Genomic DNA, 19,096 nt, shown 5'->3' with positions numbered 1-19,096 from the left:
CGCCCGCTGTCGTCTGCCACATAACGCCTGATTTGCGTCACTGGCATTTTTGTTACCGAACGTGTACGGTAATATACTATATATAGAGAAATATATAAGTAAGTATCAGTCCTATACTCTAATTATAAACCAGTTCTCCTGTCACTTTTACCCCTAATTTTATATCGGATTTTGTTTAAATATGATTGTTAAAAGCTTTTAATATCTTTTGAACATATTATTGTGTCCTTCTGTGTAGAGTATTGCGTACATTAAGAGTAGTTTCTTGGAGTTTCCGTGGTGGTTAGACATCAGTTGCAACATAGGAAAGTACGCATGATCTGTTGTGACGGCTATATAATAAAAAAATATGATATTTATTACGATTTCGTTCAGACGTTCTATTCAACAGATATGCTTACTTATTTCTAAATTGAAAATGATCATCAACTTATCATCGCGCATTCAATATCTCTTTCTCACTTCTCAAATCATACTCAAACGCGATTTTCTGCACATTTCTGATGTAGCTTTCTTTTCTATATCCCCAGATTTATTTGAAGCATCTACGCAGTTCATTTTGGTTTACGAACACAGAGCTGTTTCATTTGAACTTTTCCCCACTTAAATTGTTTGAGTTGGAGGTAAGCTAGACGTGAACATTGAACTTGGCTTTCAATGCGTTCAACTTCCAACTCTTAGGTTAGGTTACATCATATAATATCCTTACACATATTACAAAATAAAGGTCCCCGCCGCCACTGCCTGTCAAAATGCGATAAACACGAAACTACTGAACGTATTTCGATGGAATTTTCTATGGAAATAGTTTTTGACAGTGGAAAGGACGTAGGCTATTCTTTTTATCGGGATAATATTTAACGGGACTTTTATCCCGGAAAATCTCTTTCAAACGGGCGAAGCCGCAAAAACAAACAATAATAAGCATTATTTTAGAATTATATTATGAACAGATATAAAATGAAGAACGAACGAAGCAGCATGACGCTTCTAGTTTAAACTTATTACAATTATATTACTCAAAATATTTATGTACGATAACAAATAATGATAGAAGTAGCAATATTTACTTTTGTCGTTGATGGTTACAATCATATTATTACTTTTTTTTCTAGGACTTCCGTAATATAAATAGCAACACTAAGGTATTGGGATTATATATTTTCCGGTTATATATTTTTATATGTAGGCGGAGTTCCAACTTTATCATGTAGGCTATTATATTTTAATACCAGATTAAATTGATTGAATACTTGGAGATAGAGAGTAAGGCGTCGATTTTACCAATAGGGAAAATATTGTTAAGGATATTTCAGGGTAATAATCTTTCTTACCAATATTATAAAGGCGAAGTTTGTTTGTCTGGATATTTGTTAGTAAACTCAAAAACCGCTTAACGGATATATTTGGCATATAGATAGATCATGTCTTTGATTAATGTAGGTATATAATTTTTTTTCCGGAAAAAACATACAATGGGACTTCCCTAATCCTTCACCTAATAAGCCATGCAAAAATTGTTTAACAGATTTGGTTGAAATTTGGCGTATAGATAGACGATGTATTTGATGTAGGTATAGGTATGTTATTTTTTATCCCGGTAAAATAAATAATGGGACATCCCTAATCCCTCACCTAATAAGCCAATATTTAAATTAGTACGTAAAAGGTAATATTCTCTAATAGAAATCTGGTTCTGCATACTTTTTTAGTAGTAGGTAGGTACCAGTAGCGGAGGATCAGTATTACCCGATTCCTGTTGGCTTCCATTATGTAAGTAAGCAAACTATTAATAAATATATTATTAATAAATAAATAATTAATAATTATAGCAAATTGGGCTAAAATCTAACTATAATTAGTATAAGTACCTGTATTTTGTGTCCTTCGTCATCGATAGGTACCTACATAGTTAAACTATGCCTTGTAGGATTTTTATCGCTACTACGAGCTTCTACTTAGAGCCCTATATAGAAGCTAGTTTGTTATATGTACTGTTTAAATCGTTTGTGCAGTCAAAAAGTTTCAAAATTCTTAAGATTTTAGATATGATTGAGTCTCAATAATATCTATTTACATAAAGTATTTTCAAGTATTTTTTTATCTGTGGTAAAAAAATGTGTATTTTCATTAATATCCTCATTCTCTATATTTTAAAGTTTTTTTTACACTTTTATAAATATATTCTATAATAAAAAGCATGCATATAAAAAAATGAATGAATGAAGCTCAAGACCCAAGCCACCGGCGGTTAGGGATTCAAAATGAGGAATCTCACAATGCGCGCCGTGTCCAGCAATACTGCCTTCTGCATCTGGCCTCCGACCCAACGGCCAATTGAGAGCTTCTGAAGATGTTGGTCGAAGCTCGTTGCTATTAACCCATGCGCAGAAACGACAATCGGGACAATAATTGTAGAGTCCACATCCCACATGTCAGTAATCTCATGTGCCAAGATTAAATATTTAGACATATAATATACTTATAGCTGTACATATAGCATTACCATCTTGAGGTTTCATAAAAATCTGCTACTTGCTGAGTACTGTGGCAAATGTTATGTACGCCGAACTTGTTGTATATATTAGTGACTATAATAATATGTTTAAGACTACTCTACTGTTATTATATGTACAATGTGGCGGTACTAATAAATATATAAATAATCAAAATTATCGCTTTTGCTTTTTCCCAGTAAGCATATTTTTAATAGTTTTTGTTCGCGGCTGTAAAAATATAACAACAGTACCGAATTAAAATCAAATCATAAACATATGGTACCCGAAGACCGTGAGGTATTAAATAGAAAAAGATTTAAAGCATTATTTAGCTCTCTACAAATAAACTTAATATTTTTACAACTTTATTAATAATAATAATTTTATGAATTATCTAGAGACGAATGCGTCGGTCATTTGTTGGTCTGTCAACCAATCATAATAACACGACACGGAGTCGCGTCGTGTTTTTAGCCGTATTTTAAGCACAGAGCTTTTAATCATGAATTAATAAAGTACTGTAGTCAACTCCTAGAAGATTCAGATATTACTTCATACTTGTAGTTGTCTTGTGGCTAAAATTCGACTGATAAATGTAACATATTTTCAATACATATTATCATATATTATATTTTTCTGCGGTTATCCTCTATATTATGAACTTTAATTACACCAAATCTCATACTCCTCCGTGCGCGCAATTTGCCTAAAAGTGCAAAGTTTTCTTTTAATATCAAGTTACATTGATACACACATCACAATATAATTGAAAGTTAATTATATAATTTTGTATTAGAAATAAAAAATATGTACAATAGGTTCTGGTTTATATTACTAAATGCATTTATATCAAAGGTTAAAACATGAGTATAATAAGTATTGGAGTTGGATATTGTAACAGTAAATTTCAATACAGCTTCAAAAATATATTTTCATATAACTTTTTATATTCAAATCTAAGATTCAACAATAAGAAAAGTTACTTTACAAGATATACCATCGATATAGACCCACTATTTTATAATTATAGTATGTTTTGCCTCGTTTTAGCTACACTCGAATCAGCTTCAACGCAATTTAATATTTTATACATGTTGCACTGTATGATTTAGATTATAACCTTATGTTTAATTCAATTTCTTCTAGAAGACCCTTTCCTAGGTAAATTATGGTAGAATCTAAAAGGATTGGGTATTTAACTGAGGCTTCTTGATCCATATTTTATATACGCTCATACTATAATCTCGCTTAGTGAGTACGGCTTATCCCGCGTGATACAACTTTCCCGCTAAAAAGTTGCTAAAACCACGAACGCGTCATTTAAATATTCAGATTAAATAACTCTATTATTTCCCATTGGAGCAAATTACCGGGATACAAAGCCTATGTGTTGATCTAGGTCTACCCGTGCGGCAAAATTCATTCAAATCCGTTTAGTTGTTTCTGGGTTGTTTTAAGCAAATAAACTAACTTTCGCAATAAATTAAGACAGCAATTTTTTTTAATTATGCATGAAGGATTTGAGTACTATTGGGTGTTATTTTGAAGCAACACACCTCGTTCAGACACATAGACGCCCATCCACTCAATCATTACAAGAGCTAATTCTTAAAAAAATCTAGAAGATAACAACTTATTTAATACTATTATCGCGTTTTAATCCAACTTATAATCATGGTATGATCGGGATTATGATGTATGTCATTTATCAAATAAAAATGAAACGTCGGTTCGTTTATACAGTTTTTAATAATCCATAATCTTCGCTTAAAATAATTAATCGTTTTCCAAGTATCTATCAAGGATTTTTAATTAATATTAATAAATACATTTTCGTTTTGTGTGTCAAACGTTTCAAACTTTTTAGTAACAAATATTGGTAAAATATAATTTAATTTTTATTTTCAACTATCATCACAGTTGAACTTGTAAGGTAAATTAGATTATCTATTTACTATCTAACAAATAGAGATGTTATCTTAAAATTTACAATTAGTTCAGATTTAAGACAATATCAGAGGCGAAGGGTGAAATTTGCCGATAGATTGCAGTCTGCAAATCGTTGTTATGATAATTAATTAGATTTTAGGTATATAAACTCAAAAAGGGAAGCTGTCAGGAATCTGTTTATAAGGACCCTTCGCCACTGGACAATATACATATGTACATTTATTATTTACATTCAAATTATCAATAATAATTAATTATCTGTAAAATGTATAAAATTACAGTAATATAATACACAGTACAGTCTGCAAAAATCTTTATTTATAATATATTTTACTATTACCGCGGCTATGTATCTTGTATTGGGTTCTGTTGTAAATTGTAATAACTTCTGATGGACAAATATAAATTATATTTTATACTAAATAGGTATTAGAAAAATCTAATTATTTGGATTTTTGCGCATGATAATACGTAAGTTGTGATTTGTAATATCTATTAGTTTATAAATAGAGGAAATGTTTAAATACAATATTGTGGAACAGACGAAATATACAACGATCCAATCACAAAATAAGTTAAATTGTTAGGCTAATAATTATATCAATCGGTGATAGTGCAACACATTTTAGGTGCCTTTGGTTCTTTTATAGAAGGTAAGTATAAAAGTAATAATATAAACTCGTGTATTACGAAAGATATAAATGGCGCGATGCTTAATTAATGAAAAAATTAAAGGTAATTCAGTGCAATTATTAGATAAAGAATTACAGTATCACCGACGATATAGTTCACATATTGGTGCCGCCGCGGTGCCGCCGACGTCGCGTCGCGTCGGCTCATTCCCGTCGGGACACAATTTCGTAGCGACGCCGTCGTAGCCGCGTAGCACGCACAGGCCTCGCGTAGCATCACATTCGGCTACGCAGCCGCTACGCACTCATTAACAATGCAACTAATTACCTACACACGCCAACGCGCGAAACTCAGCGCGTGAAAAACAGACTGAAACAGCATGCGGGCCGTCGGCTGGCGGGACGGCGCCGCCATGTTGCCGCGGCCCCGCCCACCCGCGGTTCCCTTTGCCATTGGCCCCGCCTCGCCCCAGGGAGGGGCCGCCGTTGCCTAAATGTTGCCAGCTTTTTGAATAAATAATTTGAGTAATTTAAGTAATGAAGGCAATTATGGCGTTGTTTAGCTAAGTTTGCGCGGCGGCGAGTGGGAACTTTATATTTATACCGCTCTCTTTATGTACGCCGACGCGCGGTTAATGCGCCCGATCTGTTTACGTTGCGAGCCCGCTCGGCGCTTATTTATTGCGGCGACTCAACTGCACGCCGAGCGATTTAAACTGCAATTATTTTACGGTTTAAGGAAAACATATTGCACCATTTAAATGAGTTTTTGCTGATAGAGTTCGCCGAGCGCAGGAGCGCGAGTTGACTTTAACATTGATATGCAGCGTTGTTTCCAGACACACAATGCTGAACACTACTAATATACTACTTTAAAACTTGTTGAGAAATTTACATAGAGTCTTCATATACACGATAGCGGAAGAAACCTGTATTATTCTCTTAAGGTGCGCGTGGACGGCATCGGCGAGGACCGCCGCTTACACTACTCAAGAGTAAACAGTGACGTCACGCGACGTCATCGAGCCGATAAAAAGTCGATTTTATTCGCACAAGTTCGGCCAGCTGACTGCCGGTGCCCCCGCACCCCCGCTCCGCTCCGCCGCGCACTTCTCCGCTCCGCCGGCCACCGCTCACCCCGCGCCACCACGTCGCTCACTCGCACGCACTGAAGTTTCAGAGAGCGAGATTGCAGCGCGACAAAGACGGTGATAGGCGGTGTGAGGCGGGAGTGAGAGAGACGGCTAGCGCGGAGAGCGCTCGGAGGCGCGGTGGGCGGGCGGCCGCGTGATGTATAGAGTGGTGGAGTTAGGTTCAAATTGGTCCGGGAAGTGGCCGAGATTAGAGCGAGCGCGGGCCGGCCGCGCCGCGTACGTAAGCCCACTTAAGACTGTTTTTAATACTAGTATTTTTTACGCGATCCCGACAGGATTTAGCGGATAAACGACGTCGCGATCGTGCGCTTTGATTTATCGGTATCGGTGAGCGCCGTTCTTGTGTTTACGTTAGTGGGTGACGGCCGCCGGAGAGCTGTAATCCAGGGCTTGCGCCAGATTATGACGGATATCTGCGGATTTCGTGTACGCACGCTGTGAATATCCGCGGAGTCGAATACGCCGGCGTCTGTCCGCCTTTATCTAATTGTGAGTATGTTGACATTACCAATCGCCACACGGTTTGTTTATATCAGGCCGTATGTCATAGTAATGGTCTGCGGCCGAGGCTGCGTCGCCGGCCAAATTACTCTGGAATATTTATAAGACAATTTTTTATCTAATTTATGTGTCGCTCATGGCTAGGTTCGTTAGTATCCATATAATGTACTCATTCAGAAGTCATCTTTATATTGAACAGGTGAAGACGATTACGCTTGGATTTGATATATTAATTGTGCCCCGTCTGTGTAATAAAATTGCATTAAATATTGCAGACGAAAATAATGGCTACAAGTATATGTCGTCTGTATAGCTTATGTATCAACATGCGTCGAGTATAGACCGCATGGTTAGACTGCGCGGATCAAGCATAAATTGTCGCGGTAACTGAACTCTCAAACTACGATTTCTTGACTCCCATCCAACTTACTTATTTCTAGATTCATCATATATTTATTATTTATTCGGTTAGTATTTTGGTTTGTTTCAAATTTCTATCATATTTATTAAGAAAATTAGATCATAAAAATTCTTAATAGTCTTCCTGCTGTCAAAAAACGATTTAGAAGAGTATGTTAATAGGTGCAAAGACAGTTTCAAGTTCAACTACAAATATGTTAATTAGTCCTTAGTTTTTTTTTTCAATAATTGTCCGCAATCTCGTTTAATCGGGGTACACTTTGCAGCAGTAGGTAATAATTATTTACTTAATTAAATAATTAATTATATTAGATGTCGACCACCTGCGGAAATTCGACCGGCAAATAATATATTTGTACACATATTATAGGTACATAAATATTATTGATCCCCCTCTCTACATAAACTTAAATTATGCCAAAGCTTATTGCGTGCTCGGAGGGCAGTGTTCCTCCGAGCACGCAATAAGCTTAAAAACAGGTACAAAGTTTCCTTTTCACAATCACTTGTTAATGTATGTAAAAAATTATGATTATGTTTCATATTCAGTAAGATACTGAAGACAAAAAAATATTAATCTCCTCTCAGTTAGAGTACCAACTTTAAAAATAAATAAAAGAGTATCCACGTGTGCCAAACGCGTGGCAGTGTGTGTTATATTTTTTTTACTAATTTAACGTGATTCTAATGCATATTACATAAGTATTATAAAATAAAAATTTTCAGCACTCCTTCTCCATATAAATTTTAACTGTGCCAAATACGCTTCAAGTCGAGTAATTTTCGTGAAAAGAAATACAAATTTTTTGCTTCACGAATTAATATATAAATAATGTAGAGAATTCTCAGTTAGCGACCGACTAACGTAGGTAATATACCAAGAACTTCGATTCTATTTTAGTAATAAATCTAATGAATATTTTCATCTAATAAGTATAAATTGTTCAAGAATAAATAAAAGCAAAATTTTCGCAAAATCAAAACTACCTAATTGTCAAAATCTAAAATCCTAATTTAGTCCCATGGAATGTAAATAATTTCCTCTGATGTTAACGCATGAAAAGTACTGGAATATTGAGAGCTAAAATATTGACTATACTATAGATTTACCTACAATATTTATAATACTAATAATAGTCTTGGTTTTGTATAATACCGAATTAAAGTCTAATTTAGTCTAAAGTCTAATTATCTATTTTATCTTGCGCTTGAATATTTTTATTATTAAAAAAATTCAAAAACGGTCATAAAAGTCCACAATACCAAAATTAAATAATATCTATATTTAATAAAATAATATCCCCCATGATGATATAAAATAATTAATAATATTAATGGTATCACTGTTTTCTAAAGATTTTCATGGCATTTAATTTTTATAATCTATAAACATAGAAACTAAAAATATATCTTGTTAGAAATATAACTGTATAACTAAGAGGCGTCTGATGGTATTATTTTTAACACAAATAAGATATTAAAATCATTTGAATCTTATATGTGAAATCACCAATAAAATAATAATTAATAACGCATTAAAATTCTTGCAAAATATTTTATAAATCGTTAACAAGTCTAAACTCCAAAAAGAGGAAAATGATAAGTTATTTTTGAAGATACAAGATCAACATTATTTTACTAAGAGACCATTCTATGAAAAATGTTAAAATCTATGAAAGTCGATTATTTAATATAATAATATTCAATTCACAAATCATAAACAATTCATAATAAAATTACTAATACGCCTATTTACTCTCTTATTAGATTTTCGAAGGCACACAGAGCAAATCTTGATAAAATAAAAATAATTAATAAATCATTTTCACTACCTAATTTCTTAAAAGAATATAAAATAAAAACATTAATCATATTATGTTTTTTTCTATCGACAAACAACAATCCTCAATGCTTTCAGAAAATAATATTATTTTTTATTTATAAGCCGAGGTAATTTGGTATTTCTTTTAAATTTATAAACAAGTTAATTACCACGAGAATCAAAATTTAAGTAACATAACAGTGCGGTTATAAATATTCTATAATTTTATTAACGTTTCTGTACAATTTTGTTAAAAAACTATGAGTTAATGTTCATAATTTTCCGTATCGGCCATTACCCAACATTATGTGCTTTTTACATGACATTTTAAAAGAACTGACTAAATAAGGAGTAAAAGTATTTTAGTCATTACATTATACACATTTTTTACAAATTGAAAAAATAACATTATTCATTGGTATTACATTTAACTGTTTAAGTAAAAAATATTTCGATAAAAATAAATGAAAGCCGGTAGGGCTTTAAGAATATATAATTAAAATTATTTTATTTTTTAACCAATAATCTATACATAAATATACGTATAGTATACATACATAACATATGTAATACATAGTATACATACATATATCAGTTATACATATATAATTAATATATTGGTATGAAGTTACAAGCGTCATTTGATAATTAATAATTCTTGAAAACTTTTTTCTTTTAAACCGACTCCGTCGAAGCAACTATTTTATATGCGTTTTCATAAAAATTTAAAGTTATTAACCCTACTTGTTCCAAGGGCTGTTATTATATTTAATAATTATATACTACACGATCTTTTTATTCAGCCTTTAGTTAGCTTTATGAACAAAAAAATCTTGACTGTATTAAAAATCCAGATAATCTATAAGTGGAGGTTATTGCACTATTATTTGCATATCCTTAAAACGTTATGTAACAATGATATTAACAAGTTTAAGCGAAAAAATATTAAGGCAGACCCGCGTTATTTTACGTCCGCTGTGGGACGCTTGCGCAGTAGTCTTTCATTACTTGAAATAGATGAAAGTTTATGTTAGTGTTCGGAGATAGAAAAAAAATCTAATTAATAGTCAGAAAAGATGTACTTGTGCACAATTTTCACACTCTTTTTATAAATAGGTACAAATTATATTAGCGACGACTTTTTATCTGAACGCTTATAGGGTTGAATGCACGGATTAAGGCATGATAATATTATTAGAACATTACTGATTCAACAACTATTCCTTTGCACTTACCTCCTTGTACGGACACCGTCTTACAAATCAGGGCGTGGGCATTACGATGCAAACATGCCCCAGAACGTTTGAAAACGCCTAAAAATACCGAAAATTGTTTGTGAGCCACGTTTCGTATCTGGCGAATGATATTTTTATCTACGTGTTAAATTGATAACAGCGCGGTGATAAATTGGGCATGACGTCGCCGTACCACCGCGCTTCGCGGTACACCCGACGATTCAACTTTATACGGGAACTGCCTTTATGAATTTCATATAGAAAGTAGTACTCATTTGAATGTTATGTTCAAAGATAATTGGTCAAGTGTTAAAATTTGAGTCCTTAAGCTGTGATTTATGTTTATGTAATAAAGTGTGTGCCGAGAAGAAAACGTAAAGTTTTGTAACAGTATTTTGTCAACAAACGCCATGAGATCAGGAAAATTTGAGGTTATAAACACAGGTAGGCTTCCGTTTTTTATATTGGTTGGTATATCAGTACATGTCTTATGGAATACTTCCGATGACTAATTTAATGATGTCATATTTTTGCCGTTGAGTTATATGGCTTAGTGTGTTTTAACTTTGGATGTAAGTTTTTACTATCTCGTTGTGAGACTCTGTATAGATTAGCAGTAGTTGGATTGTTGTATTCTAATTTGAAGGATTGTAGTCGCTGTAATTATTATTACTGTGAAATGTGTGTGTATGTGTGTGTGTGTAAAATCTAAAATCTTAAGCGAGGTTTAGATTAGCAAGAAAACTTGCAGAGGTTAGTTTCCATAAGCGATTTTTGCCGAGTAATTTGTTAATAATTATAGCAACCTGAGCTGACTTTTGTTCATTTAGGAGCTTGCCGGACATGCATGACATAGAATCATTGGAATATTGCCGCCAATGTAAACTATTGTGCAACACATTGCAATAAACTCCTAGTATAGACTTGGTATTATGGCAATGTGCGTAGTATAGTGCCATGAAACCTTTTGTAATATGAATTTATTTGGGTATATTTTTTATAAACGGCCATGGGACCTACCATCGGGTGAGCGAGAAGTTCGTCAATTATAAAAAAAAACACATGTTATAAACTCTTGTGGTATTATAATTTATAGACTCTTATGAAGTCTGTAAAAAAATATCTACTTGCTATGGTTCTTTTTGAATAAAAATAGTTACCTAATACATTTAACAGGTCTTCAGAGGTTTATTATCTTCATATTACAAGCATTAAATTGATTATTATTTAACAGTTTTATTCAACTTATTTAAGGATTTCAAATGCGGGCTAGATAGGAGAACCGTAATTCTAATTCTGTAAGTCATTTTACAGGCATACTGAGTATTGATTGCTTTGGAACTACATATTATTTTATACCGCCTGGTGCTTGTTTGAAACCTATATAATATCGTAAATAAATTCTAGGGTAATTCTATTTATGATACAGTGAAATCATAATTTTTACAAGCTGATGTTATTTTATAATACCGTATTTATCTTTGCATTAATCATCACTATGTTATTACTGTAATGTAATAATATTATTCTTTGTTTATTTCCTTTAAATTACAACATATACATATTTAGACATTGCGTTATATTACTAAATTAAAGAATAAACTTTTATTAAAAATAACTCTCTAAAATAAGTTACTCGAACCGTAGATGTCAAATAAAAAATATAAGTTACAAACGAAAATAAAAATATTTTAAGTTTTCGTTCATTAATAATATTATTCCAAGCGCATTCGTCCCACGGCCAATATCACACTTTCAGTCAGAAATACACTCACCTACACGTCATATTCCCACTTTAAAATGAAAAAAAATCAGAAAATTAAAAGGAAGATTTTTGGATAAAATATTCGTTATTCATAAATAACTTTTGGCACAATGCTAGCAGGGAAAAAATGAGAACGTGGTTTCATTTATTAACGCAATGTCAAAATGACCCTATATGAATTATATGTGTTTTGATCATTCATAACAGTTAAAACAAGAATATTATCAAGATGATAAATCTCATATTGCTAAGTAAGTGGTAAATATTAAAATACAATTTGTATAAAAAAGTAAAATACTTTTTTTGTCAATTTTTATCTAAGTAGATTTTGTTTAGTTTTAATTTAAGTACTAGTATTTATTGTAGATCTATTTTTTATGCTACATATTTCATTTACTATTAATTAGGTTACATTATTTATTTTTAGATTCACTTTATATATCCGGTAATATTTTGCTTTCAGTATAATATATTTATTTAAATATTTATAACACGATAAGCAGCAGAAATAGATAGATAAAGAATGCGAATATTTTTGACTAAACCATTGTTCAGATAACATTAAGATATCTAAATATAAATGTTTTAAATTCCTATTGTATGACACGTTAGACACTTTCACCAGTTCTTAGGTATATTACTGCACCTGTATTGGTAAAGTGATAGGCAGACATAAAAGAATTGGAACTTCAAACAGAAACATTTCCACAATAACATGTAATATGGGTCTTCTGTTACTTTCATTACTTAAATGAAAACTGAGTCTTCATATACCAATAAATTTGGAAACACATGATTAATAAGTACATGTTGAATCCTCAAAGAGCAAACAGAGGTGTTATAATTTTACAAAATTTCGGATCTTAAAGATATAATTTTAAAATACCAAAATTCGCAAATCTTTGACAACATAAAGATCCTAATCTAGGAATCGATACATCACTAGTGATGGGGTAAGTTACCAACAAGTTTACTACTGAAACAAGCGAATTACCTGTATTACTCAAACACAAGAATACGCAATCGGCATGCTTCCTAAGGTCGTAATCGAGTGCGCATCTCGAGTCTCGACAGATGACAGTATCAGCTATCGACAATGGCACATGTTATCTCTATTTAAACATCGATGTTTGTGTCGTTCAACATGCGTCGTTACATGTCTAATGCGATATTTTTTGGGTTCCTTATCAAAGCTAACGAAACCCTATTATTGGGCTTATGTCACCTGTGCGTTTTTTAAACTTGACTGCCTCGGTGGCGTAGTTGTATTGCATGCGCGGCACGGCAGCGGTCTGAGGTCCTGGGTTCCAATCCTGGTCGGGCAAAGTAATATTTGGGTTTTTCTGGTCAATATCAACCCGAAGTCTGGAATTTGTGCCCGATATGGCGATAGGCTCGCCCCCTATCACATCATGGGAGGGAATACTCTTGACGAAAAGTGGGTGACTTGGTTGTGTCTTTGCATATCCCTTCAGGGATAAATGCGTGATGTGTGAGTGCGTCTTTTAAACTGTATTACCGCTATACTCAACAGGCCATTGTCCCGGAATATCAGACGTTATGGGGCATATCCAAAGGCACAAATATTGGGATTGTTTGATCAAATATTAATAACGTAAATAACCATATTGTCTTTGTGATGCATTTTTTATCAACATTGACAGCGAATGTAATCAAACGCGATTGAATTTGAATCTAAAGACTTTACCTCGCACATTATACGGAACCCTTGGTGCGTAAGACCGGCTTGTACTTAGCCAGTATTTTGACGATTGTCTATTCGTGTGAAACATACGGCGCGGCGTCTTCAAAGCGTGATAAGCGTCTACTGACGTTGCTTGTAAATCTCTCGATGTGCGTGATACGTACATTTGAATTGTTTATGACTTTGCAGATGTTTTTGGCAACTAAATTCAACAAATGGTTTGAGATAATGAGCATAATGCAGTAATTGGGTTCATTTTACTGGGCATAGACTCTAAAGTATAGAATTTATATTGACGCTGTGTATTATTTATTACTTATTATTTTTAAAGTAACGATGAGAGAAAAATAGCACATAAAATTGAAGTGTTTTTATTGTACAGAATATTAATAAGCAAAAAATTATTAAGGCTCTACATAGTCATAATTATAATAAAAAGAAATATATTATGCCCATATAAAATTATAAGCTACGTCGCTACACGACAGACAGCGAAACTAGGAGTATATATATTTAAACCAACAAAAGACATTTGTCACGTTTGTTTAACGTTCGAGTGAACATGAAACATTACAAAGTTTCCAAAACAGAGTTAACCTTCAGGAGATCGAACCCAGCCCGAGTTCCGACTAAAATTCCAATGAGATAGCGTTTTAATAGAGCCAAGCAGTTTCACCAACTTAAATCTTTCGGCTTAAAAAAGGCTTTGCATTGGTTTAAAGGGATAGCGGTGGCTCAAGCGCGATCGATGCCTTTGGCTTTGCCCAATTACTCAGACTCAAGATTAATATCTCATTGTGTAAGGAACAACTGCGGCTAACTTTTGATTTTGCAACTTTTTAATGAGTGTAAACAAGTGATTAATATGTAAGGAGGTTTGGCTTGTCTTTGCTGCCAGTGTTTTAATTAACTCTTTTGTTTCGTTAGGTTGGTATTGTGATCGAATCAATTTAAATTAATTTTTTTTTTCTCTCTCTCTGGCAAGGCGCGGTTTGCGCATCTGCCATAAATTAATTTTATCCATGGTAAACGGATGATTATTTAAATATCGAACTAGTTTTTTATAACAATTCCATTTATTTAAAAATTAGTGACATTCTTTTATTTTTTAGTGGACGGATTTAAGATGCGTTAGCTAAGTAAAAAAAAAAAATACTTCCTGATATTGTTATTGGCAAATAAATGAAAGGATAAACAAAGAGCCTTTATTCCAAAAAGAAAAATCATTTTAAACTTCATATCGGAAGCTAGGTAATAAAAATCATACGGCAATAGTAATGCAATGGCGGCGGTCGGCAAAAAATGGAATCGCTTCGACAACTCTTTGTCCTTTTGCTGAATATTGAATATCTCGAGCGCTCGCAAGTACTGACATGTAGAAAAGGCAATTAAAACGATAAATCACATATATGCGCGACTTTATTCCACTTCTCATCTCCATTATACCGTTTTTTATGTGCACATGAGGGCTTAGTTCTGTGTGAAGTATGCGCGTACTGGTAAAACCGTGTTTCTGATCATATTATTTTCATTGGCTAATTGTGAATTATTGCCTCGTTTAAATTATAATAAAGTCATTAATATAATCAGTTTTTAAATAAATGATAAAATAGAAAATATAATTTTATTTTTATATTATAAATAATAATAATAATATCAGTCCTGTATTATAATACTTGTCCACTGCTGAGCACGGGCCTCCTCTACTACTGAGAGGGATTAGGCCTTAATCCACCACGCTGGCCTAGTGCGGGTTGGTAGACTTCACGCACCTTCGAAATTCCTATAGAGAACTTCTCAGATGTGCAAGGTTTCCTCACGATGTTTTCCTTCACCGTTAGAGCGAACGATAAATTCACAATTATTTTTATATTAACGTTTTAAATTAATTTTCGACTGATATAATTGGTCATCATATTCTTTAATTTGTAATTTAATTTTAATTGTGACATAACACCAATCTAACGACTCAAGACCAATAGACTCTGAATCAAATTTACTAATCCCGAACCAAAATAATAATATACTGAAAAAAAAAATCGTCGAAAACATTAATTGGCCCGCGGTCGCTTCCCTCCATGCCCGTTACCTTACACCGGTGCCCACTGACACGGCTATTTGAAATATGAAAGTTGTAAAGCTATATATTTCCATCAGAGAGATTTTTTATGGCGTTTTATTTTTTTTTCAACAGCTCAAACAACGTTGTGTGTGCTCGCCTTAAATCTCTTGGATATTTTCAGAATTGATTTATTTTCTCTTTGGAAACTTCTAGGCAGAAATAGCGAATGTTTGTACATAGTAAATGAATATTGTATGCTAGGAATACCGTTAATAAACGCTCTTAAACTGTATAGTATTTATAGAGCCTTATCAATTTGACCATGTTTGGATACTTTGGTGATTTGGAAGTTTTTTATTATCAGGTTGTTTTTATGTAATATATTTAATACGTGTGTCCCCAGGCCAATAAAATGCAGGGATGACAAAGTCAGATCATGATTAATTCAAGTTTCGTGTAATATATTTTTATAAAGATTTAAAAAAAATATATTGGTTAAGATTTGTAATTAGCATAGCATGTGTTTAATCTCTACTGAAGGTATTTATTTGTCAATCTTCCTAATATAAATTAAATAAATAAAATTTGTTAATCTATTTTTAATAACATACTCTTACGGGTCTCTCAAATAATAACATCGCAGATTTGGTCTGGTATAAAAAACAATACAGTCATAATATGACAACTGCTATGGTACTAAAAAAGCACTTCGGTAACGTGTTTTAAAAAAGTATTGACGCTATTATTTTACGCCCGTAATGCAGCGTTCAAAATATCGAACATTTGAAACTAAAAATGTTATATTCTATATAGGTTTTAATTCGCTGATAATATTGCATTGAATGAGTTTTGTAAAAAATAATTTTATTATGCAAGATAATCGGATTACGAACATGTACAACATGTACTAACTTGTCAGATTTATGTTTTATCTTTCTAATTACTTAAAAATAACAACACGAAAAGCAATTAATATAAATCAATCATTATCATTAGATTCATTTTCCTGTACTTTAGTGTATTTATCATTAGTGAATACCGTTTTATTGCAACCGGACGTGTGATTGCCGTGTAAAAATGTATTTTTGAATTAAAAACAAATCCATTAAAAAAGTGTATGAGGTAATAAAGGTATTAATTTTTTTAGTTGTAGATAAAGAGCAATCAATAAACCCGAACTGACATTTTCTTATCATAGAATTTGATAGTGCATCTCTCTGAATAATCCTAAACTAAATTATTTCGAAAATGCCCCGTGATCTAAGATGATCACCATTAATAAGAATTTGTTTCTAATATAGCTCCCGGATTAATTTGTAATATTTCATACTCTTGTCCACAGCGTTTGAGAATGCAACAAGCGTGAACGTGTACAGTGCACGCAGTCGCGACAGCGAGTGTTCAGCAAGACGGTATCGAACGGCTTCAACATTCACCTCAGGGTGTACAAGGAGGCGCTGGCGGCCGGCATGGAGCCGCTAAGCGAGAACGGGCTCTGTCTCTCGGAGCTGGAGCTGCACGGCGGCAGTCACCTGCATGAGTCGGTGGCTGCGTCCGTGGGCTCGGCAATCTCCAGCCTGATGGCGCCGCTGCACCACGAGCCCCAGCACGCGCCGCTGCACCACGCGCCGCCGTTGCACCACGAACCGCTTGAGAAGCTCAAATGTAAGTCTAGTTGATTTATATTGATGTTAGGGCAATCCTAATATTAAGAAGATAACGTATGATAAACCAAGTTGAAATTAGAAGCTGTATATGATATGAAAATTAGATCTATGATCCTATTAATAGAACGTATGATAGAAGAATCAACTCAACGTATACTCTGGCATAACATGCGATGTCATGCCAGAGCAGTTCTACTTATATTTGATAAAAAGAGGAGAAGAACTTCTAAATCTTGCTTCGCATGATGGTGTCTATACCTAAGCCACAATTTTGCCCTGCATTGGAGAAACTCTTTTTTGAATCTTAGGCGTTGTATTATTCCCTTCATAGCAATCTAATACCGCGAAGACGCATGATTTTTAAAAGTCAAAAAACACGTACGATCGCTACTATTATTTTTTTTTATTATACTTCAGTAAGTAGCATCATAATTACACCGGACGAATTCCTTAATTTTTGTAGGCCAATAAATTCGTCCTTCATTATTTCTCTCAATTCCACATGGGACGTAAAATCAGTGTGTTCCATATTGATTCGTTTTCACGAAACGCCAACGAGGATCTTTTATATTGGCAAATAAATCCCGTTTTAAACTCCATCGGGCTGGTAAATAAAATAAAAGGGACTTTTCGTGTTTCATTTCATTGGCGAGCCGTGCCCGCGTACAATGAAGTCATTCCTTTGCCAGTTTTATTTTCATGAAGATATGTTGCTCCCGGCTTCATTGATAGGATCTTGATGGAGGCTTATGTGCGGATGAATAAATAGACACGTTTGCTCGATAAATTTATTATTTATCATTGCATAAGTCAAAAAATTATAGGAAAGTTGTTCCTGTACGAGTACATTCCTAGTTGTTGAAGCGGACTGAAGATACGTGAGCAGGTCGGCTATTGTTTTCAAAGATAAGACTGACTGGGGTGTAAAGCCTGAGGTATACGCACCTCAGGCCAGGCAAACAGATTGGGCATAGGCTAAGCATGACTAGCAGTGCGTGTATGGGAGGCATTTCAACAGTAAGGGTGATCTTATGACTTTGACAATTATCTCATATTCCCATAATGATTTCTTATGTCTACGAGAATGTTAGACATTAAAATAATACTATTTTTCAGATTTTATCACGATTTTAAATTATAACTTTCTGTTAAAAAAAAAATTGTTGTTGGTAATCCGATCTATATCGATTGAGTTCAGTGTCTTGAAGTCTGGCAGCCGGTCTTTTGGGTTCTGATTTAATTAAATGTAGAACAGGATGCAGCATTAAGCAACTGAAATTCGCTATCGTCGTGTCTATTTCCGAATAGATAGAATTTGGAGCTCTTCAAGTCGTGAGTCAATCAGTTCCTTCTGAGCAAGCATACCTAGCCTTAGACCGCATCATCGCTTATCATCAGGCAGAAAGCGGTCAAACGCGAGTCCATTTAGCATAAAAAAAAATCTTTTGACTATAAACGAAAAACATATCCCAAATATCGAAATCACCAATACAAAAATTAACTGTCCTTTGTGCATGCACGTGCGATAACGTCGAACGTCATAATACGGTGGCATCGAGCGTGAACCCGCGGATCTGGCGTGACGGTGTGGGCACGACTTTATAAAATTAGGCATTATTCACATCGGCCCTCGTGATACGCAATTTTGCACTTTTGTTCGCGATGATGTCTCTATGACACTTGTT

The 19,096-nt window shown here is 33.7% G+C and overlaps 1 protein-coding gene across 2 annotated transcripts in view; it reads left to right on the top strand.

The window, feature by feature from the left end:
• The first annotated feature begins 6,385 nt into the window (after positions 1–6,385).
• LOC115440628 (pituitary homeobox homolog Ptx1) overlaps positions 6,386–19,096 on the top strand; it is a 53,586-nt gene continuing 40,875 nt past the window's right edge. The window contains exons 1-2 of one of the 2 annotated variants that reach the window (XM_030165016.2): positions 6,386–6,723; positions 17,087–17,409. In XM_030165016.2, the coding sequence (XP_030020876.1) occupies positions 17,214–17,409 (196 nt within the window). In that variant the 5' untranslated portion in view covers positions 6,386–6,723; positions 17,087–17,213. Of the gene's footprint in view, positions 6,724–10,468; positions 10,657–17,086; positions 17,410–19,096 lie in introns of those variants that run through there. The other variant, XM_030165017.2, reaches the window with a different exon arrangement.

This window comes from Manduca sexta, chromosome 24 (assembly GCF_014839805.1).
Source record: "Manduca sexta isolate Smith_Timp_Sample1 chromosome 24, JHU_Msex_v1.0, whole genome shotgun sequence".
In the NCBI taxonomy this organism is placed as follows: domain Eukaryota; kingdom Metazoa; phylum Arthropoda; class Insecta; order Lepidoptera; family Sphingidae; genus Manduca; species Manduca sexta.
Note: the sequence above shows the minus strand (reverse complement) of the source record. Positions and strands in the feature narration are given on the sequence as shown.